This window comes from Populus euphratica, unplaced genomic scaffold (genome assembly GCF_000495115.2).
Source record: "Populus euphratica unplaced genomic scaffold, PopEup_1.0 scaffold127.1, whole genome shotgun sequence".
In the NCBI taxonomy this organism is placed as follows: domain Eukaryota; kingdom Viridiplantae; phylum Streptophyta; class Magnoliopsida; order Malpighiales; family Salicaceae; genus Populus; species Populus euphratica.
Genome location: NW_011500017.1, coordinates 27,028 through 50,509, shown reverse-complemented (window position 1 = coordinate 50,509; position 23,482 = coordinate 27,028). Strand labels below are relative to the sequence as shown.

At 35.6% G+C, this 23,482-nt stretch overlaps 2 protein-coding genes and 1 non-coding gene across 5 annotated transcripts; 1 reads left to right on the top strand and 2 right to left on the bottom strand.

Moving 5' to 3' along the window:
• Positions 1-72, bottom strand: TRNAG-UCC (transfer RNA glycine (anticodon UCC)). Its single transcript has one exon. It is a non-coding gene; the product is annotated as a tRNA-Gly (tRNA).
• A 2,830-nt stretch (positions 73-2,902) lies between these two features.
• On the top strand, positions 2,903-16,662 carry LOC105141725 (structural maintenance of chromosomes protein 5-like). Of its 3 annotated transcripts, XM_011049053.1 has the most exons (30): positions 2,906-3,221; positions 3,774-3,951; positions 4,032-4,185; positions 4,836-4,909; positions 5,451-5,600; positions 5,695-5,799; positions 5,869-6,014; positions 6,582-6,693; positions 6,801-6,956; positions 7,175-7,296; positions 7,382-7,526; positions 7,613-7,678; positions 8,773-8,901; positions 8,982-9,080; positions 9,246-9,411; positions 9,533-9,678; positions 9,857-9,920; positions 10,006-10,130; positions 10,228-10,305; positions 10,733-10,805; positions 11,170-11,273; positions 12,889-13,005; positions 13,093-13,170; positions 14,238-14,337; positions 14,424-14,478; positions 14,905-14,953; positions 15,029-15,116; positions 15,202-15,274; positions 15,913-16,016; positions 16,138-16,662. In XM_011049053.1, the coding sequence occupies exons 1-30, from the start codon at positions 3,166-3,168 to the stop codon at positions 16,194-16,196; spliced, it is 3,171 nt and encodes a 1,056-aa protein (XP_011047355.1). In that variant the 5' UTR covers positions 2,906-3,165; the 3' UTR covers positions 16,197-16,662. The 3 variants fall into 3 exon arrangements, with proteins under 3 accessions (XP_011047356.1, XP_011047358.1, XP_011047355.1); XM_011049054.1 differs by lacking the exons at positions 14,424-14,478; positions 14,905-14,953; positions 15,029-15,116; ... (1 more) ...; positions 15,913-16,016; positions 16,138-16,662 and adding an exon at positions 13,760-13,817 and having other exon boundaries at positions 2,903-3,221; positions 14,238-14,317; XM_011049056.1 differs by lacking the exons at positions 14,238-14,337; positions 14,424-14,478; positions 14,905-14,953; ... (2 more) ...; positions 15,913-16,016; positions 16,138-16,662 and having other exon boundaries at positions 2,903-3,221; positions 13,085-13,157.
• A 287-nt stretch (positions 16,663-16,949) lies between these two features.
• Positions 16,950-21,838, bottom strand: LOC105141724 (50S ribosomal protein L1, chloroplastic-like). Its single transcript, XM_011049052.1, has 7 exons — positions 21,323-21,838; positions 20,694-20,873; positions 20,531-20,585; positions 18,539-18,666; positions 17,848-17,931; positions 17,422-17,547; positions 16,950-17,302 (listed from the first exon to the last, which is right to left on the bottom strand). Exons 1-7 carry the CDS (start codon positions 21,677-21,679, stop codon positions 17,165-17,167), a joined length of 1,068 nt encoding a protein of 355 aa, XP_011047354.1. The 5' UTR covers positions 21,680-21,838; the 3' UTR covers positions 16,950-17,164.
• Between the last annotated feature and the right edge of the window lie 1,644 nt (positions 21,839-23,482).

Sequence of the window (23,482 nt, the reverse complement as noted above, 5' to 3'; positions counted from 1 at the left end):
TGCGTCTGCCGGGAGTCGAACCCGGGTCTATTGCTTGGAAGGCAATTATCCTAACCGTTGGACTACAAACGCTCGTTGCTGGTTCTTCGACATAAAAAGTATTTAAATATTTAACTTGATAGATCAGTCTGCAAATCTATGGGGGCCATACTTGCTACATGAGGCGTGATCGAATCATGGAAACCTGCGTCGGGACTGTTAGCTGTGCTCGGAGTCTCTGCTTACAAAATTCGGTGCTCCCTCAATTTTCAGTCCAACATCCGTCAGCTTATCTGTCTTTTAATTCAAGCAGACTCGTAAAAGGCGTGATTTGGACAGACGGGAGAACTCTGGCCTCGTTGCATCTAAAACAACTCATGATTCTGACTTGCATCGTAGCATAAATGACCGGAGTCATACCTCCGAAGTGTCATGCGATTTTTGACACAAGATTGCTTTTTCCAGTGAAAAGGGCGATCTCCTCTCAAAATCTTTCACGTTGAGCGCTTCAGCAATCTCATCATAGGACGGTGAACTCCTTAATTTGTTACCCAGGTCATTGTTAACTCCTGCAACTTCTGCCACATCATCCAGCTTATCACCAGCAAAATAATACAAATCTAGGGTAAAACAACAGGAAGCAAAATGGATATTTTTGAAACATGGAATTTCATCACAAGACTCAAACAGATCAAAAAACTCTATAAGCTACAACCCACAGCGATGGGGAGAAGTGACAAATTATAGCACTCCTATAGTTGCAAGGCATCAATTTACATTACTTGTTAATTAACTTATTGAATTAGTCGTTTGGGCCGAAGACGTCAGATTCATTCAATAGAGCGGGGTCTCTTTGCCTGAGTCAATGGAACCAGAGACGATTTGATCCACCGGTAAACATATGTTGACAGCTTATATCCTCTTTGTGGATCAAATCTCTCTGACCCTCGAAGAAGGCCAACGCTCCCTTCCTGCTAAAATGAGACTTGTTCATGCGCACACTGTTGGAAGGAATATTAATTGAGGTGGAAATGGTAATCTTAAGAACTTGAATAAGGTCTTGAAGGCTCGATCCTTTGCCTTGATAAATTGTGGGAATGGAGACAACAAGCCTGCGGTAGCTGCGAGTTATCCCTTCTCATGATTCTCTGAGCCTCGGCCAACTGCTTTGAGGTTGGGTCAAGCTCTTGAGCTTCTCCAATTCTTCTTCTTGCTACTTCTATTCTTGCTTCGTTCTGTTAATTTCGAGACCTTCAATTTTTTATATGGATAAAGTTGGATTAAGCAAGAACAGGTGCTAACAAATGAAAGCATTAAGAGTAAAAGTTTCAGCACAGGACATTTCGCTCTTTAGGTAACTAGCATTGCCAATTAAACCAATAACCCATTGAAGTTCCTGGATATTACTTGGAAGAAGAACCGACCAAATGGCATCTGGCTATGGTATACTCATGTTCAGTGAAAGTAGAAGCAACCAGATATTAACCCTCTCTGTGCAGCAGAGTCTCATGAAACAAGAAGATTATGCAATAAACCCTGGTAGTGAAAACTACAGCGAGCTGATTTGACGAAAGAGCATAATTCAAGCCTGATGTTTCATGTTCATCGCTTCATAGTTTCCATCATCAATGGTGGCCAATACCCTTGTCAATTTGCCATCTGTTGTCTGATGTGGTCACCGTCATAATTCCAATAGCACCCACAAAAAAACCAGCCATCATCAGACTCAGAGGCCCATCAGTAGCATGAGGTAGAAGAAGACAGACGGGGTCCATAAATAGATAAAATTAAATGTCTCCAAATCAGTGTCATTTCTTTGGTTGCTCGACAACTGTACAAAAACACTCTTCGTTAATAAGATGATCATCAAATTTCAAATCAATACTTGAATGGATGCTCCAAGCGCCTGTATCAAGTTAAACTTAGCCATGATTAGGGTGTATAGATGTAATAAATTTGTTATTTTCTTGTCTTGAACATGACTTACAAATAATTAAATGATTATATTCACAATATTTATATACTGTAAGAATATTATTGTTATTATAGTATTTTCTCATGTCTTTTTTCATAGACAAGATATCCATCTGGTCAAGTTAATTCTCATCCGTCTTCTTCCTCCTCTTTAACATACCAAACCAATATTATGCTATGAAGCTCCCTTCAATACATATACATATACATACATATACATATACATACATATATATATATATATAAAGGTATAACTTGGATAGAATTCATGATCAAATGTAAAGATTTAATTTAGAACTTTTAATGCTCGGGGGGTAAAACCGATACAAAAATTATTTCAAGCCAAAATTGAAATAGTCATGTAGTTTGAACAATTTCTTTATATTTTAAAATATTTTTTATTTAAAAATATATTAAAATAATATTTTTTTATATTTTAAAATTATATTTGATATTAACATATTGAAACAATAAAAAATTATAAAAAAATTTAAAGCAAAATAAAATTAAAATTTAATAAAACACCCAACAAACTGCCATCTATCTTAATTTTAATGATGTGAACCTTTTAATTTTTTTTATTCAAGTATTATTTTATTTAAATTCAAACTTTAAATGTTAGGTTGATTACGTGTGAGATTTACTATTCACTTTTTTTCTTTCAATCAAGTTAGTTTAAACTTTCTACTTAAATTACAATTAAATTATAAAATCATGATAAATATTAATACTGTAGTTTTAATAATAAATTAATTCAGCTTTATTATATTTTATAATTAAACTACAGTATGGATACTCAACTAAAGTTAATTTAATCTTAAACTAGAAAAGAAAAAAAAGTGTGAAGTGAATTTCACATGTCATGCCAGGACTTGCTTGATGACTGGATCACGAGCAGGAGAGGAGGGTCATGCTCAGAAAATAAAATTAATTGATGGGGAGCCATAGTAAAAAAATTACAAAATAGAGGTCACGTTCACTAGCCACGAGCCAGTAGCCGTAAATACCACCCTCTCTCACTCCTCACCAGTGGCTTCCCTCTTGTACTCTTTTTTTCGCGCCAATTTTCTCTTCTCGACTTCCTCTGTTTCTCAATGAAACCCTAACCCCCAATCTCATGCCTTCAAGGCTTCAATCTCAACCAACTCAGGTTTCACAGAGATTTCAATTCCAAAATATCCCTAAATTTAACAAAACGACAACGCTATAACTATGAAACGGCCTTCAACTAGGGAGGAACCTCCCTCAAAACGCGCCAAAACCTCCAGGTCAGTCACAAATTCCAATCTTTTACGATTTCCACCACCTTATTTAATTCCCATTGTATGCCTCCGGGAATTATGTTCATGTTTTATTGTGTTTGCGTTGTCTCTGGTTTTTCCAAATTAGGGTTTTCGGCTTTTTTTTTGTTTGGTTATTGAGAAAGGCGGGGGAAAAGGAATTAAATTGACTGTGATTGAAAATAAATTTGAATTTTTAGTAGTTGTAAAGAAAATTATGCAATATAATTGAATGACATATTGGAAGTTGTGTTATTACTTTGCTTTCTATAATTGAAACTGTAGTTAACTGTGTTTTGATTTTATGAGTTACTTAAGCAAACCCTTTAAAAAATTGTCCTCGAGGTTAAGTTGCAGTACTAATATATTCAATACCAAGACCAAGAAAGAGCCCCTGCCAAGAGCATGTTTGTGTGCCCTCAAGCTTAATTTTATGTTTGGATTATGCTGGCATGATTTGGAAAAATGGAACTTCCAAACTTCTCCAAATTTTTGTGTCCATTTTGGCAACGGCTAATTTTTTCCTTTTTTTTTTCCCAGAGGAGAAGATGATTACATGCCTGGAAACATAATTGAGATTGAACTTCGTAACTTCATGACTTATGATTGTTTGGTTTGCAAACCTGGATCACGCCTGAACCTTGTAATTGGACCAAATGGGTCGGGTAAGAGCTCAATTGTGTGTGCCATTGCACTTGGACTTGGTGGTGAGCCTCAGGTTGGTTGCAGTCTACTGAGATTCCCATTTGAGTTATATGTGATTATAATTTTAAACAGTTGGGCACTTTATTTCTGCAGCTGCTTGGGAGGGCAACTAGTATTGGGGCATATGTGAAGCGTGGGGAGGAGTCTGGGCACATCAAAATATCCTTGAGAGGAAGTACTAAAGATGAGAAGCTTACCATAATCCGCAGAATTGATGCACATAACAAGTCAGAGTGGTTGTTCAATGGTTAGATCTCCATACTTGAAATTGCTTAGCATCCCATTTCATGCTCTGAAAGTTGTCCCAATAACTGAAAATTTTCATGCTCATGTTGATTCAAGTTGGGAAGGACTGTTAGAGATGAATAACAGTCATTCCTTGCAAGACGTGAGATGTTTTTATCTGTCTCATTTGAAATCGCTTTGGCTTTTTTCCCTGCAGGGTCTTAATCTTAACACAAACATATTCTTACTTGAAGTTCCTTATAAATAAATATTATCTGGATGACATGTTGAATCTTCCTGTTCCACTTTATGCATAACTGCAGGTTTCTGGTTTCTTTCATCATTTAACTATTCTATATTTCCAGTTCACAATTGTGGTTGGTGCTCAGCCTTTAATTTTTTCACGAGACATCTCTTTCACTTGGTATAAACACATGAATACATGTAATTGAAACTTCCTCCATATTCTGTTGTTTCCGGACATATATATTATTTCAAATGCTAGTAAAGGAGACTTATAAGAGTTTCTATTTCTGTCTTCTTCCAAAAGGCTTTATTAGAATAAGAAAGAATGATCTTAATAGATACAGAAAGGAGTTGTCTAGATGTTATTACATTTTAATTTGCGAAGAGATGTTGAGCTATTGTTCACTCATTGTACATTTATTTCAGGAAAAGTGGCATCTAAGAAAGCGGTCACTGAAATCATGCAACAATTCAACATCCAAGTCAACAATTTGACTCAAGTAAGTTCCAGGACTTGCAACTGACACTGTTCAGGCCATCCTTAATATGACCTCATGGCATGCATTTCCTTTCAATATTTGTATGCCTGTAGATATTTAACTTTTGCCCTTCATGTGGAAGAATGATCTACTTGTTGTATTTGAGCTCATTGCTTGGCATCCTACAAGTGTTGAAGCTGCTGAATGCTTGAAAACTGGACTCTTAGACAGCCAGTGAATTTTTATAGCTTGCTAGTTTTTAATTAATTTGAAATTGAATGCCACAAGTCTCATACACTACAGCTGCTGAAAAAATAAACAAATTCTGAAACTCAAGCATGGGTGAAGAATGTCCGATACAAGTTATTTCAGAAACCTGTATGCTGTCTTCCCTTCCCAGTTCCCCCTTCACCTTTTCCTTTCATCTCAAATAGGTTCTAACATATTGCTTGTGATACATTGCTGATGTGTGTATTTGAATCTGGTCTTTTTCAATATTTTTTTCCTCTTTTTTCAATCTTTCACCCTTTCTTTTCATTTGGTATTGGCATGAGCTTTGCAGTTCTTGCCACAAGATAGGGTATGTGAATTTGCAAAGTTAACTCCTGTGCAACTTCTAGAAGAGACTGAAAAGGCTGTCGGTGATCCTCAACTTCCAATCCAACACCGTGCTCTTGTTGACAAAAGTCTTGAACTGAAGACTATTGAAATGGTGAGTTGTAAATCCATCATTCTCCCTGAAATAATACTGTTGATCTTGGGAGGCTCATGAAATCCTCCTGAACACATTATCTATTCTGTATTAGGCTGTGAAGAGGAATGGGGAAACATTGAATCAGCTGAAAGCTCTTAATGCTGAGCTTGAAAAAGACGTGGAGCGTGTCAGACAAAGGGAAGTGCTTCTAAAGAAGGTAAGTATTTAGGTTGATTGATTTATATTTTTTTAAAGCTCGTCTAACATCTTAATGGTGAATCTGTAGGCTGAATCCATGAAAAAGAAATTGCCATGGCTGAAGTATGATGCAATAAAGGCTGACTATTTGAAAGCTAAAGAGGCAGAAAAGGACGTAAAACAGAAGCTGGAGGAAGCTGCAAAAACTTTGAATAACTTGAGAGAACCTATCGAGTATGATGTTCTGTTCCTTTTACCAATATGCATAATGGTTTGGAAACATTGATTGAGTGATTTGTGGTGTTGGCATGCCTAGTGTGGATTGCTATCAAACTGTTGAAAGTCTAATGCCCAGTATGTCTAATACTGATAATCATGTCATGCTTTAAGGGTTGTAGTAAAAGCATTCAATCTCCAGTTTGTAAATTCGTATACTGCCTGACTTCAAGTTGAATATCTGTACTGTTAGTGTTTGTTTTCAATATTTTGTGAGATCTTCACTTATTTTTCAGAAAAATGTGAAACTCCTTTTCTGTCTAATTTTCTAAAAGTGATTATTCATGAGCATGCAGACATTCTTTGTTAATTTCAAAAGAAGCATCTCCCATGGTGATTTTTTTTTTCAATAGACAGGACAATTGGAGTGTTCCTTTTTACATCCTTTTGTTGTTATGGTATTTGTACTCTAAAAATGTTGGCAAGGCTGAATGCTTCTCATTTGTTTGTTTTTTGTATGCCACCTGGGGCAAATTACCATATTAATTTTTTAAATTTACCTTTAGTAAAACAAATTTATTGCAGAAAACAAAAGCTTCAAAAACCCCAAATGGATGCTAAATGTAAAAGATTAAGCAATCTCATAAAGGAAAATGCTAAGCGACGTATGGAGTTACTGGAGAAAGAAAGCAGTTTGGTATGATAAACTTCTTATTGTGTCCTTGTGCTTTGCTGTAGTTCTAGTTTCTGGTTGCACAAACACCTTAGCTTCTCATTGCATGTAATGTCTATTTACACTTACAGGGGGTGCAAATTCGTGGAAAATACAAGGAAATGGGAGACTTGAAGAAGGAAGAAGAATCACGCCAACAAAGAATCATAAAAGCTAAAGAGGATCTTGCGATTGCTGAAGCAGAACTTCGAAATTTGCCTGTCCATGAACCTCCAAAAGATGTGCTTGTAAGTATACTTTTTAGCTGGAACTGGCATCTTCTTCTGGTGGTACTCGGTGTACCAGGTCAATGTGGTAACTTGATACTGGCATTTTTTTAATCAAACATATGGAAGCTGAAGTTTTCACCATGAACCGCCCTTTAGAGGTTGTGAATCCGCCTATTTTGTTGTGTATACATATGTTCTAAATCTTTTATAAATTGGCTTTTTTCCATATTTGCCAGGATAAATTACGCTCTCAGATTTCTGATCTAAAAGTCTCTGCAAATCAAAAAAGAATTCAGAAGCAAGACAAGGAGAAAGTTTTAAATCAAAAGAACATAGCATTGCGGCATTGTGTTGACAGGTGGCCTTTGAATCAATGATGGAATTCATTCATGGGCCCATAATTAAATGACATTCATTTAGCACATTTGAATACCCTTTTGCAGGCTGAAGGATATGGAAAATAAAAACAATAAGCTCTTACAAGCATTAAGAAATTCTGGAGCTGAAAAGATATTTGAGGCTTATCACTGGCTACGAGAACATCATCAGGAATTGAATAAGGAGGTCTATGGGCCTGTTTTGCTTGAGGTATTTTTTGAATTTTGGCTGTCCTGCTTGTAATTACAAATGTTCCTACTGACAGTACCATAATTTCATTGGGATTGCAAACCCAGGTTAATGTCTCTAATCGGGATCATGCTGACTACTTGGAAGGTCATGTCCCATATTATATCTGGAAGGTACTTTCAAGTCATGGCTTTTCCATAGTTTTGTTTTTAGATTTTGTTTGTCTTAACATCAGAAAATGAAAAGAAAATCTGTGTTGAGAAGTTCTTTTGATTCTTACTTAAGTGCAGTATGCTTGCTTTGTCTTGTATCCTACACCAATGCCTGCACCTGGATTATCTATTGCTTCTTTTGAGAGCCTCGTTGCATGAGATGAATGCAGATGCAAAATGTGTAAGTATCTAGGTGCAAGCATGTGGGGAAAGGGGATGCTGACTTACACTGATTTTACAAAATTGAATGAGATTATTTGATGAAGTGGAGGAACGAATCAGAGGTGAATGGACTAAAAATTTAATCTTGAACAAATTCATTAATGAGGGAGTTATCAAGCATTTCGCTCGCACATTTTTACATGTATAGGCAAATAACTCGGTAGGAACAATTCTGTGATACTTTTAGAGGAAATAAAAGATTTGAAGTGCATGTTGCCTAGATATATGAAGTTGTTTCCTGAATTACTCCTTGCTAAAAAAACGACAGACCAGGATGTAGCCAGATGAGTTTATAAATGAGAAGTGAAGGTTTGGTGAGGGGACATGAATATGTGATGCCTGTTTATCTAAATTTGACCTAGAGGAAATTGCTGAAGGTTTTTTACAGAGGAAGTTATTCTCAAGTTTATGATTGAGTTGATCCAAGAAGAAACTCATGCATGAGAGTTAAATGTAAATGTGACTTCTGATGGAGTATTCAGGTCTGCATCTCAAATTTGTTGTAGTGATGCTTGGGAGAATCACAGAAAGTTGTAGAGGTGGCAGAATGCATAACCATATCTATATATCTGTATGAACTCTAATTTTATTCTACTTTTTTTCTCACTGTTTCTTTAGTGTTGGGTTAGCATTTCGATATGTTGAATTTCATTGAGTTTTTGTCATCCTTTTGTTTTGTGGGTTATCTTTGATGTATATCTGGTACCTTTTTTTCAGCATTCATTCAGCAGAATGCTTTCTCAACACATTTCCAGCATGTATCTATTTGGCCATTTGCAAAAATGGTAGAATTCTATTTATCACATTGGTGGTCAATTTTGCTTGTTTTGCAGTCTTTCATAACCCAGGATCCTCATGACCGGGACTTTTTGGTAAGAAACCTGAAGTCATTTGATGTGCCAATTTTAAACTATGTGGGGGATAAACATCGTCATAAGGAGCCTTTTTTCATTTCCAATGAGGTATCTGTCACATTTTCCTCAAGTGCATGTTCCTTTGAAGTAGATAGCTAACTGTGGTTTTTTGTCTCTGTATCGGACAGATGCGTGAGCTCGGCATCTATTCACGGCTTGACCAAGTTTTTGAAGCTCCTGATGCTGTTAAGGAGGTTTTGATCAGCCAATTTGGGCTGGAACATTCTGTATGCTCTCTAAACCTGATTTAATAGTTGTTTGGTGGTTGTTCTCTGAGAAGACGTTGCCTTGTGTTATTGAAAACTTAGCAGATATTCTTTTTGTTGTACAGCTTAAATATATTGTATGTGTGTGATATTTATGCATGTTTCACACTTGTCTGTTTCTGTCAGTATATTGGGTCAAAGGAAACTGATCAGAAGGCTTCTGAGGTGGCAAAGTTGCGAGTTTTAGATTTTTGGACTCCTGAAAATCACTACCGGTGGTCTGTTTCTAGATATGGTGGTCATGTATCAGGAAGTGTTGATCCAGTTGATCGCTCACGTCTTCTTCTTTGTGGTATGCTTCTTATGAATGATTTTCTGAATCAACATATTTTTCAAGCACTTACTTTTTTTAATTTTTTTGTTGACATTTATTTCAATACTCTGAACTACCACTTTTGGTTTTGAAATTATAGGTTCAGATGTTGGGGAAATTGAAAGGCTGAGATGCAGGAAAGAGGAGCTGGAAGAAACTGTTTGTGCTTTAGAGGTGGACTTAAAATTGCTGATGACTGAGCAGAGATCCATAGATGAAGAAGAGGCTAAACTTCATAAACAGCGGGTATGCTGAAAAGGATGCAAGAACCTTTTCTTATGCTGTATGCTGAACCCTGATTTCTTGTATTGTATTTTCATGCATACCACTGAACTTGATATATGGGATAAGTAACCACTTGTTGTCTAGCAGACAAATTTAGTTTTCCAGTCTGTAAAATATTCTTTCTTAATGTAATCTGTAGGAGGAGATTGTTGGCAATGTGACACTGGAGATGCGAAAACGGCGTGAAATGGAGAACCGTGTTGGTAAGTACAACAGATCTACTTATTGCTACCAACAGTACCTTTTTTTGTCTGTGGTGACAGTAAATGAAATATTTCTGTGGTTTAGATCAAAGGAAAAGGAAACTAGAGTCATTGCTGAGGGAAGATGACCAGGATGCTGTTATGGCAAAACTGATTGATGAGGCTGCAAACCTTAACACTCGGCGGTTGCAATGTGCAATTGATATTAAGGTAAAATTGGTTTTGAATCAGGCAGATGTGCATATGAAGAGTTGATCCCCTCCAGTCTTTTCTTTACCTTGACAAAATGTTTTACAACATTTGACAGAATTTACTTGTCGAGGCTGTTGCTTACAAATGGAATTTTGCTGAAAAACATATGACCTCCATTGAGTTTGATGCGAAGGTATTTCCATTGGTCAAGTTATTGGATTAATTATCTTCTCTCAAGTTATCATTGAATACCAAGGATTACCTTACTGCAGAGGATATAACAGTTTCCTGCCACCATCTTTTTTAATGTTTCTTAATGCACTGTAAATTCTCATATTGCAAGTGGATCATGTTATCTGTTTGATGTTTGTGATTCAAAACCATATTGATATTTGCTCGTGATTTTGATGTTTTTGGTGGATTTTCAATTAGTTAGGGAGGTACAAAAGCTAATTGTCTTCTGCATCAAGAAAGGTGTTTTGTAGACAGGGTGTCTCTGCATTTAATTGTCATGTTTTACCGTTTATGTTTGTTGTAGAAAATATTGCTCATTCAAGTAGACATAATATACTGTGTTTATTTTAATTTTTTGATATTTTTCTTGTTGCACAATGTCATAGATTAGAGAACTGGAACACAGTCTGAAGCAGCCTGCAAAATTTGCTCAACAAGTAGCATGCCAATTGGAGTATTGTGAGTTCCTGGTTTTCTGGGCATGGTTCTGATTTGTGCTGTTGCTGGAAATTTTTGAACTTTTTAGTTCTTGCAGAAACGACAATTTAACACCACATACTTGTGTCTGTGCTCCATGCATTTGAAAATGGAATAGCATTTCTGATAATTTGCCACATGATTATAGCAATTGCTTATCCCTATCCTTTTCAGGCATCCTCTCTTCCTATTACCATGCACTCTTTTATTATCAAGTATGAACATTGAGTTCACTAATCATTTCATTCTTTATTTTCTGTCAATGAGAAAATTTCAAGGAATATTTGAGTATGGCCTTAAGACATTATTTACAATATTTCCGACTTTTCACTTTCTTTGTGACAAGGCAAGAAGGAAACAGAGGATCATCGACAGCAACTCTTGGCTGCTAAAAGACATGCAGAATCAATTGCTATCATCACTCCAGAACTCGAGAAGGCTTTTCTTGAGGTTTGTTAGTATCATGACTGGAATTTAGATTTTTAAATCTGAGGGTTGTTGATTTAACATGATCTAAAGTGTTCAAGGGTGTTTGGTGGATAATAAATGCAACTACTCTTGGCATCCATAAGTCGCTGTTTATGGAAGCATGTCTGAGGATAAAAGAACCACTCCATGACATTTTTTAAACCAATTTTTGTACAAACTTTTGTATTTACTTTTTTACTCTGCCTGCAATGTTTTGTCAAATAATGATCTGGATTCTAGAATGAATGAGGTCAAATTTGATTAGATGAACTGTTTAAAGAAGAGTTTTCTCTAAATAGCTTTAGCCTTATGTTTGATGATAGTGGACTCATCCTTGTTTAATTTATAAAAATGGTAATGTAATTGGTTAAAATGTTTTAAACCTTTCTTTGGCTTGAATGATCATTTATTTGGACATTGATTCTGGTTGAACCAAACATTGTTAAACGTGGCTTTTGCAATAACATGAATGTGGTTCCTGGCTTAGAATCATAAGTGATATATAGCATTCGGCTTGAGTTGCTGTACCTGATTGCAATTTACAAATTCTTGGTTTGAGCGCTCCTTGGAGCATTTGGCCTTTGAGGAAAGGCCCCCATGTGGTTGTTGTGGCCAAAGTGGCCTTTGAAAGCCTCATGTGGTGCAATTTGGTCCTCATAGTGTCCAAGCGCTAAATAAGACCGACCATCCCCTGCCCTACTAACTGCTAAGTGCTAACTCCCTGGAGGTGGGTGGCCATCTTCTTAGACAGCTTAAGATGTATGGAATTGCATTGTCAAAAACAGTGATTACGTTAATCAAACACTACTTGATCTAAGGTGGGTGAGATGTTGCAACATGGGCCTTATCATGGAATAAGCGTTTCACAATTAAGTGATTGAACTTTCCCAAAGTGAGCCTTCAGTGGCATGAGTCCTATTAATTTAGTCAGAATACCTTATGGAAGCTCTGACGGTTTACACTGAACTTTCCTCTACTTGTTTAATTATATGGGCAGCATGAGTGGCCTGCCTTCTTAAAATGCTCTTGCTGAAGTACATAACAATGGATGCAGTTGAAATATTATGTATTTCTTAAGAATTGACCGCGGAAGAACAAAAAAGATACTTCCATTTTAGAATGATTTTTTTAAGCGATTAAGATCATGCCTTCTACTTTTCTGTATTATAAACTTAATCCTGCTTTGATGCATTTGCGACTGTGTTGTCTTATTGGAAAACTGTTGAGTCTTCATGTCTTCTGTGCTGCTCAAATCCTTTTGACTTAATAAGGCTTGCCTTTGCAGCTGGAGTAGCATGTTAACTCACAAATGACAAATCTATTTAGACACAGGAATTTTCCAGTCACAACATTTTGTGTTATTGTCAGCTTTGTTTGACTCGGAGCATGAATTAGAATTGTTCTTATTTGGTGATATATAATCTTATTTGTCATGTGGATATATGCTTATTTGATGCCTTAAACTCTTATGCTGTCTTGTGAATATTTTCATTTAATGTTTACTCTCTTGGCTTTTTCGTCTTGTGAATATGATGGGTGATGCTTTTTTGTCTTGTGAATATGATGAGTGATGACTCATTTACATGCTCACATGCAGATGCCAACGACTATTGAGGAATTGGAGGCTGCTATTCATGATACTTTATCTCAAGCCAATTCCAATCTTTCCCTGAACCAGAATGTGGTGGAAGAATATGAACACCGTCAGGGAAAGGTAATGGTTGAGAGTTGAGATTATTTGTTTTTCATATCATTTATAGTTCTCGCTTTGAAACTTCATTTACCATTACAAGCACTGCAGATAGAAGCCATTACCAAAAAACTTGAAGCTGATAAAGAAGAACTAAAAAAGTGTTTAGCTGAAATAGAAGCCTTGAAGGTAAGAGATGTTCCGTTGCTTTGCCACACAACTGGCATATATATATATATAACTGTCATTTTGCTGGATTGCATTTCAGAAATTCTGGGATTGTCCACGGCTACCAATCATGTATGTAGGATGTGATTGAGATTTAAATAGAACAGTGGAATGCAAATAATGAGATGAGGGATGAAAGCTTCAAAAGTGACTATTTTTGGGAATCATTTAGTTGATTTTAGTGTAAAGTTGGAGTTTTCTTATTTTGTTCTAGGTTTTTTTTTTTATGAATTATGTTGTCAGCATCTATTCAGGTTAATTTGTATCACAAACCTGTTGAGGTTCATGTAGCACTGGGAAAGCATTGGAAACCAAGAGTATCTTGGAAACTAACTTTACTAGATATCCATGTACATGAGTAGTGTGAATAGATCGTGCTGGAGAAAAGAAAGCTCAGATTTGGTTTTTTCTAGTTCTTCCTTTGCTTCATATTCCAAAATTCATATCTGTTGCTACCCAGACTTTGATTCAATTTGGCTTTGTGATTCTTGAAAGTATGTTTATTTAGTTTGCATCTGTAGATTCTAATTTGAGAAACTTGCTAAACCAGGATATTGAATAGAGATTATTTTTGGGATAATTTGAATATTCACCCTCCCCTCCAGGCAGTAATCCTTGTCACTGAAGCTTGATATAACTTTAGCATCTTGCTGTACGATCCAACTACTATGGGTGCACTTAGCAAAAATAGTAACAAGTATAATTGGGGACCATGTAGGTTGTATGAAATTGAAACAGCAACTAGATAAAAATTAAGATAAATTATGGGGATGCATGAATGGTACGATTCGAGGAGCTTGAGCCAAGCATTTCTTTCAACTTCTTAGTTTATTGTGTTTATTTCAACCAAGCAAATGAATAGACAGAGCAGATAAACTGTATTTAAGTTTGACATAATTCATCCTATTGTGTATATTAATTCAACTCGCATCTTTTTAGTATTTCTCTCTGTTGCTGATTATTTATTTAGATTAATGTGCAGAATTGTATTCTCTTGTCCCCCCTAAAAGCTGTTGGTTAATATGCAGGAGAGTTGGCTTCCAACATTGAGAAGCCTTGTTACTCAGATTAATGAAACTTTCAGCCATAACTTCCAGGAGATGGCAGTTGCAGGAGAAGTTTCATTGGGTAATTATTATGGTCTTCTAATTACAATTGACTGCATAATATATTACCAAATATCAGTTGCTCATTTGATTTAGTGTTCTTTGTAGATGAGCATGACAATGACTTTGATCAATTTGGAATATTGATAAAAGTGAAGTTCAGGTGACTGCAGTCTTAACCCTCTATTTGTTTTAGCATACCAGTTTGGTGTGTCTAAGAGGTATTTAAATTGGTGAAGCAGAAGTCTTTGCTTGTTGAGAATTGCTAATCCTCTTTTACCACATTTTGATTGGAACTGGAGCTGCAAAAACAACTTTGTTTTGAAATTCTCCTTTTCGTGAATAATGGTTATGCAACAACCATTGGACCTAATGCTGAGAGCCAACTCAGTCTCTCACCTTCCTCGTTTATGTCATGCTCCCTGGGAGACGGTCTTCATCGGGATTTTGTTTATGAGGCCTATGAGTGATTATAAATTAAGTTTCATGATATTGATTTTTTGAGCTAAATGTTTAAGCCAGTAGTTTTAAACTATGCATGGGACTGCTTTGGTTCACAACTTATTTGGTTTCTTGTTATGGTCCTCAGAGAAGCCGGACAACTTCAAGTTCTTAGTGCTCATCATCAATCTGGAGGGGTATTTCCCTGACATGAAATTCTGTATTCATTGTTGCAAATAGTGTCTTTACTATGTCTTGATTTTTTTTAATAGGAGCGTTCAGTTTCAACCATTCTGTATCTTGTTTCACTTCAAGACCTCACAAACTGCCCGTTTAGGGTAGTTGATGAGATAAATCAAGGTTAGGTGCCACTCAAAGCTTAATTACTTAATGGTTAAATAAGATATAGATGGTGCTGTTTGATATTTTTCCTTTTTGTTTTCAGGAATGGACCCCACAAACGAAAGAAAGATGTTTCAGCAACTAGTGAGAGCTGCAAGCCAACCAAACACACCACAGTAAGAATAAATATCGATCTTACTGTGCAATTTGAACCTTCAACTTATTATCTCTATCTTGCACACATTTTCCTTGACAAGAAGTTTTAACTGTCTCTATCGGGGTTGTAGGATTTTTGGCAAACTCAATGAAAAGGGTTTAGTGAAATATCTGGCAGGTGTTTTATTGACAATTTTTACTAACAATGTGCAGGCATTTTTCAGTTTTAACCAAGTTTATGCTTTGTAGTTGTGTGCTCTTTGTGTGCTCAAACGCATATTACATGCAAATACTGTCCTTGGACATTAATATATACACGCTAGTGGGCTTGTTTTTGTAGGCTTGATACTCTTGATTTTGCATGCCATCTGCAGTGGTTATTCTGGAGCACAGGATGCCTTTTATTTAGCAAACAGTAAATGTTTCAACTAATTGTTGGAAAGTCCTGAATTGTAATAGCATTACAATGTTAACCGCTTTTAGTGGAACCAAATGAGGTCCTGAGGCTGTTTCTGATGGAAGTAGAGTGATTCATATTGGGATTACCTTGTACATATAGATTTCCAATTTTCGTGCAATTGTGATTGGCTTCTCTTCCACTTTCCTGCAACAAATGAAACGATAACTGAAATCATATACTTGCATGGATCTTCTTTAGGTGTTTCTTACTCACCCCGAAGTTACTACCTAATTTGGAATACAGCGAGGCATGTAGCATTCTTAATATAATGAACGGACCTTGGATTGAGCAGCCTTCCAAAGGTTAGTGTTAGTTCAAGTTTTTTTGTTATTTATTTATATGTTGTTATGATATGGGATGTTGGAAGTCAAACATCTTGTTTATAAACTTTTCTAAGTGGAAGTTATATTTTTGTTAATTCAGCATGGAGCAGTGGAGAATGCTGGGGAGCTGTCACAGGGCTTCTGGGAGAAAGTCGATAATGAAATGTCAGTTCTAACGAAGATGCCACCATGGAATCCTTGACTGCTAACGTCCTGTTGAGTCTCCATCTTCAAATAAATGCAAGCAGCGCTTTACCCCTCATCAGCTGGTTTTGTGGAAAGCTTGAAAACTTCCTTGAATATGGCTGTATAATTTATCACCTAGTGTCCTTTGCACTAAATAGTTTTATCATCATTTTGGGGATACATTTATCATCCGAAGCAGGGATGAATGGCTGGTTGATTTGAAGATTCTCTAGTGATGTCAATAGTAGATTAAGAGCCTGCTTGTGCTTTGAGAGCTCACTCGTTTCAGAATTTCATGGACGGTTTCCCTTGAAACCATAGTGATCAAATACTTCTTCCCCGGATCTTGTAAATATATCAAATTGAGCAAATCAGATGTCATGTATTTTAATATCCTTGGTATTCTATGTTGTCAGATAAAATCATTGTTCGCATGTCACTTTTTCTTGCTTTTTGCTTGTTTGAACCCACGAAAATGCTACTGTTGATATCTTTTGTACCTCAGATCATTTAAAATTTGAGAATTTACTGAGTCCTTCAATACCCATAATCAGTTACTTATAAAACATGGAATGAGACCATGAATTTTTAAGGATACGAGGAGATTGTTAATTAGCGTTCTCATCAGGAACAGGTACAGCATTCAAGAAATCCAGCCACAAGAAGCAGAAAACAGTAGTTTAAATGATTGACAAACAAAGATTAGCAAATTAAAATGCCTGGTGAGAACCGAAAGCGGATGATAATTAAATGTAATGATATTGATCATCATTGTCATACAAGATTTTCCGAGTCTGCAGAGGAAGACCATGCAATATGGATGTCAATTTCCTCCAAAAGCAACCAAGGTCACCTAGCTTCATCCTAACTTACCTACCTTTACTGAACATTGGCAAGCTCAGAAAGTGATCCTTAATATCATTTACAGGTGTTAGTTACATTCAAGCATTCGATGGAAGCTTGTAATCGAGCATCTCCCTTGTATTTAACCGAATAGAAGGCCCCATTGATGAGCATATATGCGCGCTTTTCCAGTACACTCCCTTTGCACCTGATGGCTTGTTTGCTTCAACTGATTTCTGCAAATTAAGACGGCAGATGATAAACAAGTCATTGCCATGCAAACCATCTTGGCTAAAAAAGAACAAAATGAAATGTACATATATAAGGATAAAAGGGGGTCAATTTTGAAACATACTACTGCAGCTAACAAGTTTACAAGGAGGTCTTCTTCTGAGAAGTCAGCTTTTCCGAATGGTATGTGAACAATCCCAGTTTTATCTGCTCTGTACTCAACTTTTCCCTTTTTGAATTCTGCTATTGCCTGAAATGCATTTGACCAATCCATTTCATTAGCAAGATAATAAGTGGTAGCAGCCACATCATAATTGTTACTAAAATTTTTATATACTGAGATGCATTCACTCAAAGCATGCAGTTCTACCCTTGTCTGTTGGTACACGCTCAGGTCTAGCAATGGTGATAAGAGTGCACGCCACTTTTATATTTTTGTAGCATTTGGTAAGCTTATGTATGTCCCAATCACACGCTGAAGGGATGTTAAGAAAAAACTGTTCAAAGGTTGAGAGAATGATAGAACCAAATCGGAGGACAAGACCATTACCTGAGGTATGTCGGTTGTAACAGTACCAGCTTTTGGGTTTGGCATGAGTCCTCGAGGTCCTAGAATCTTACCTAAGCTGGCAACCTGAAGCACCAAACAAACAGATACAAGTAAAGCTCTGCTCAACAAAAGAAACAAGCTCTTCAAAATGAAAATTTCTCATTCCACACAATCAAACAAATGCACAAGAAAATGCAATTTGTCCAATCGGTAATAAACCATAATCACATCATAAATTGAAAATGTTCTTAGTGGGAGTGTCCTTTTTCATAATTTATGCTCAAGAACCATAATGCAGGTATTTCCTAAGATTAAATCCCTGAGCTAAGTACCAATTAGCCAATCTAACTGTAGACTATACAAACCCAAAAAGACAAACAAAACACTAAAGGTTGTGTACGGTAACTTAATGTCATAAATACTTCTTCACCTTTTCTTGTCTGTCATCAGGGGTGAAGGGGTCAAGAAAACAATTGCATGTCTTGGATTGCACATCAAATAGTAACATTAAAAAGTACTGTTATTGATTGGAAAGCATCTAAAAAAAAGATTTGATTATAGGAAGGATATAAAATAGCTAAAGTTTCAAATTTACTATTCCCTGTGACATTTAAAAAAAGTTTCAAATTTATGATTCAGTTCACAGGCATGGATGCCATTAAAATATCAAACAAAAAGATAGCAGCAACACCTTAGGCATCATATCTGGAGATGCAATTAATTTATCAAACTCCATATATCCTCCTTTTATTTGTTGTATCAGGTCCTCACCACCAACCAAATCTGCTCCTGCATTTTTTGCTTCATCGAACTTTTCACCTGCAAATCTCCACCACATTTATGATATCAAAGGTTTTTTTTTTGGGTATAGCTGTGACAGAGATCTAACAATATTAATTTAGCAAACTCTATGATCATCAGGACTTATTCTGGATGAACATACAAGACAAGGAAAAGTGAGCTAGTTTTTGGCAGACATGAGAAACATTAACGCTTGTTTTCCACAGTAGAGAAAAAAGTGAGGGACAGAGATGGCATGTTCAAGGGACAGATGGTATAAGAATCAACAAAAAGCAGAATCCTGAGATAATTAATAGTCAACACAACAGTTGGAACATCTGAAACTCCATGTTACAAATTCCAAAAATTCAAAATGTTCAATGCTTTCACAGCATGGAAGATATTGCAAATTCTGAACTATCTTCTCTCTCCAAAGACTACGAGCTCCAGCAATCATCCATCAAATCTCTTTCTTCCATTCGAGACATGGACTCAACACTCAAGTTTTAATTTTAAATAGCATGCGACACATTTACTTGTAAAAACGTCAGCATCTTAGATTGAGAAAGTCTAGGATCAATACCAAACAAAACCACCTGAACAGACAAAGAAACATTTATAATCCTGACAGCATTCCTAAGGAAGACTTCTTGCCAAGTAAGTTTTGCAACTTTTCTTCTTTCAAAATCATGAAACCAACAAACCATTAAGTATGAAAGAAAAAAAATATATAGAAAAGCAAACAAGATCCAGTGTGCTATCATGATTTGTGAATCTAGGCAAGACATCATAACGGCCATGGAACAACCACCAAAAACCAATCACCAAGCAAACCATCCAACAAAATTCCCAGCAAAGCAAAAGCTCCACTAGAACCTAGGGAAGACATATTGCCAGATGAGTTGTGCAACATTTCTTCTTTTTTCAAAATCATGAAACCATCAAACCAATAAAAGTAGAAAGTAAAAATTCTAGAAAAGTGAACAAAATCCAAAGTGCTATCGATTTGTGTGCAAAGGCAAGAGATCATAATAACCAGGGAACAACCTCTCCAAAAACCAATCACCAAGCAAACCATCCAACAAAATTCCCAGCGAGGCAAATTCTCCATTAGAACCTCCTGAAACCACCTCTCCCCAACTCAATAAACATTTAAATCCAAGTTTCCAGGCTTTTTATTTGGAAGAATACGCAACCAAAAAATCCTCAAAAGATACTAGACTGCAAAATTTCACATAAAAATGGAACTGCTGCAACACAACCACCTCAATCACCAGATTACCTCAAAAGACAGAAAGGAAACAGAACAGGAATCTAACACTACTATCCAATCATTTTCTTAATCACACCTAACTCCTATGCTTATCTTTGAGTTTGTACCTGAGAAGAATAACAATAACTCAAAGGTCAAACATGTTTGAGGACAGCACTTTTTCTTGGGACATTGGCATGTATTTGAACCCTAGAGATACAGTACCAACTCTCAATAACAACAGTACAGTTGTGCATCACAATCCACAGGCTTCATATATGAATTCTTTAGCCCAGTCAAACATGAAAGTCCTGATGGCATTCTCAGTCAATTGCCAAAAAATAATTGGAACAACTTTTAGCCTGTAATGAACTCAAACGGGATGCTATGATACTACAACAGAAATATCTTGGCAAGGTTCCTTGTTATGTCTATGTCTATCATTATGGGAGTTGGTGATTCAAATTGTCCTCTGCGAGACACAGCCAATCCACATGATCTGATTTTTTGTCTGTACAAAGTCTCTCCTCAATGTCCATTTTTTCCACTGATCAGAAGATACTGAACTGAAACTGATTAACACAGACAGCTTGTTTTCTAAATACACAACTTTATATCAGGTCAAGTATGAAAATTGAATAGAGCAATTACCTTGAGTAAGGACTGCCACTTTAACAGTCTGTCCTGTTCCCTTGGGCAAATTTACCTATGCAAGGAGAAACAGAAAAAAATAAAAAGGGAAACTTTAATGCCGCTGCAATAGTTGATTAAGCCATGTATGTAACTTTTTATAAACATGAAAGTGATAACTCACTGTTGCTCGCAGCTGTTGGTCATTATATTTGGGATCAATGTTCAGACGAAAATGAGCTTCAGCACTTTCCACAAACCTCGTGCTTGCCGTCTTCTTTAGCAAAGATATTGCTGTCCCCAGGTCATACTCCTTTTTTATTTCCCTCAATTTTTGAATTTCCAAGAATCTCTTAGACCTCGTCTGGCATTTCCAATAAAAGGACAGAAAGTTGAATTCTTGCAACTGTATAATAATCTTGAAAAATGAAAAAAAAAAGTGCAACTCAAAACTCAAACCAAGAGAATTGTCAGACTCTGCCTGCTCTATTAAACAGTTTATTGGACTAAAATTCAGTAGAAGCTAAACCCAGCAAAAAACACCGCTCTCACTTCCTCAATGACCAATCACTCCTTAGGCATTGAAAGGAATAGAGATTCTTGAAAATAGTAACTAAAACGTTCATCATCCCTTCATCAAATCAAAGACTAAAAGCATCAAGCGATCTCAATCTCTCTGCCAACAAAGTATCCTTTAAGCATATAATCCCCTAAATTGTTGGACCAAAGTTCAAAAGAATCAGAACCCACACATCAAATCAACCTAAACCCCCAAAAGTCATTATAGAGAGAAGCAAAAAAGAACACACATACTCTGTCTCTCTTTAGAGGCAATGCAGCCTTGCCTTTCTTGGGCTTAGTAGGAATAACCGTAGCAGTTGCCACGCCACCTACTTCTTCTCCCTCCGTCTCTTCAACCTCCTCGCCCACCTCTGCCTCTGCAGCCAAAGCAGCAGCCACAACCACTCTGCAAGGTCTAGACTTCGCTTCTGTCTGGGCATAAAACTTGACCCAATTGCTCGATTTTCTCTCTGAAACCAGGGGGTAGAGAGAGAGAGCTTTGGGCTTGAAAGAAAGGAGAGAAGGGGTTAGGTCTTGTGGAAGAACTGTGGAGGCGGCGTACGTTAGCATGAGGGATGATGTTGTCGAAGTGCAAGCTGCCGTTGCCATTGTTGTTTTGGTTTTGTTTTAAATCCGTGTCTTCCTCTCTCCTTGGGAAGTGGAGCTCTCTATATGCTTATCTACTCCACTGTCTCTAGACGTCTGGAAGTTAAACTAAAGATAAAAAAAGTTTTCAAGGTCTGGTGTGGATGGCAGACTACTTCTGTGGTGTGCAGGGCTCCAAATACCACGACTCCAAACACTATTTTCACATATGTTTGTTTTTGTGGTCGTGTTTCTTTTAAACAAATTTTAATTTAATTTTTAAAATATTATTTGATTATTTAAAAAAATAAAACTTATCTGTATGAAAAATTAAAAAAAATATAAATGAAACAAAACAATTATTTCAAGAATTGAATAAAAAAACACTATTGAAAAAGTCTTTATCCAACAAAACTTAAATAAGTAATAAAAAATCACAAAAAAAAAGATATTAATTAAAATATATATTTTAAAAAAATTAAAAAATATATCAATTAAAAAACACAATATTAAAAAAAAATTCTTGACATTGTGTCTTAATTCATTAAATATGCAATCCAAGTTGGGTTTAATATTTTTTTCTCTTTTAAATTTATATTAAATCTATATATATAAAGCCAAGAAAAAAAAAAAGAAACTTTGACTTGCGAGCCCAAGCTCAACATGTTTAAACTATTATAATGAAGAGCTTGTGCATATAAGTGAGTCTTTAAACTCGAATCTTACTTGTAATTTTTTTAAAAAACAAACAACTTCTTATTCTCTTTTATTTTCTTTTTAAAAATTAGTAAGCAATAAGTTGCCCGCTAAGAGAGATGATGTTTCATATACAAACCTAGATTCCTTTTAACATTATGGTGCCCGAAAAATTTGGACAATGTTTTTTTACCTTAAAACTCAATTTTTCAATCATTTCAACCCAAAAACACTACATAAACACCTTTAGAACACTTACAAACCAATTCATCAACTCAAAATACACCAAAATAGTCCAAAAACCTAAAAACAAACTAGGATAGTTTGGCTTCCTTGACTTATGCATGTTTTTTCTTAAAATAAAAACATTAAGACTTTAAACAACCACCATTAAGTCTCTCTCATCTTATAAAACTTGTAGACATCAAGAAAAAATATTTTGGTGGTAAAAAATAATATGAATATATAAATAAACTTTTATGTCAAAACTAATATGTTGAAATATTTGAATTTCTCACTCATCACTAAAGTTTAGCTACCTCTATTTCTTTTCTTCCTTTAACCAAGTACTGAGAAATATATAAATAAACTTTTATATTAAAATTGATTTGTTAAAATTTAAAAGAACCTAAATTGTATAAATTGTGTTATTTTTAAATATTGAGGACCTATATATACTTTTATACCAAATGTTAATCTTTCATCTGAATAAGGCATCCATATGACTTATAGAGTATAAGTTTTCTAAATATTAAACAACAATAATTCACTAATGTTAAGTTTTTATTTAATAAATGATTCAAAAAGTATATAGATAGCATGTTGTCTATCGATCCCGTTCTGATAAAATATCAATATATGTGTTAAGTTATTATCAAATACTTTATTAGCGCGCCACCTAACATTATAAATATGTGAGTTTAATTATATTTTTCTAAAGTTACTATTAGAAAGTATAAATACATATAATAATTATCCTATGATAGTCTACATTATCATAGGCCAGTCTGGGTATTTAGAGCCGGCTCACATGAAAATGCTCTTAAGACCATAATTATTATCAAACAAAAAAAAGATTTTTTTTATGTCGTGTTAACAATTAACATTTAAAATGTAAATAAATATTTTAAA

Coding starts and splice junctions, on each gene's coding strand:
- LOC105141725 (XM_011049053.1), top strand. CDS start 3,166: ATGAAACGGCCTTCAACTAGGGAGGAACCTCCCTCAAAACGCGCCAAA. Junction 15,117..15,201: donor AGTTGATGAGATAAATCAAG/GTTAGGTGCCAC, acceptor TTTTGTTTTCAG/GAATGGACCCCACAAACGAA. Junction 16,017..16,137: donor GATTGAGCAGCCTTCCAAAG/GTTAGTGTTAGT, acceptor TTGTTAATTCAG/CATGGAGCAGTGGAGAATGC.
- LOC105141724 (XM_011049052.1), bottom strand. CDS start 21,679: ATGGCAACGGCAGCTTGCACTTCGACAACATCATCCCTCATGCTAACG. Junction 20,874..21,322: donor TGCCTCTAAAGAGAGACAGA/GTATGTGTGTTC, acceptor TGGAAATGCCAG/ACGAGGTCTAAGAGATTCTT. Junction 17,548..17,847: donor TTACAACCGACATACCTCAG/GTAATGGTCTTG, acceptor AATGCATTTCAG/GCAATAGCAGAATTCAAAAA.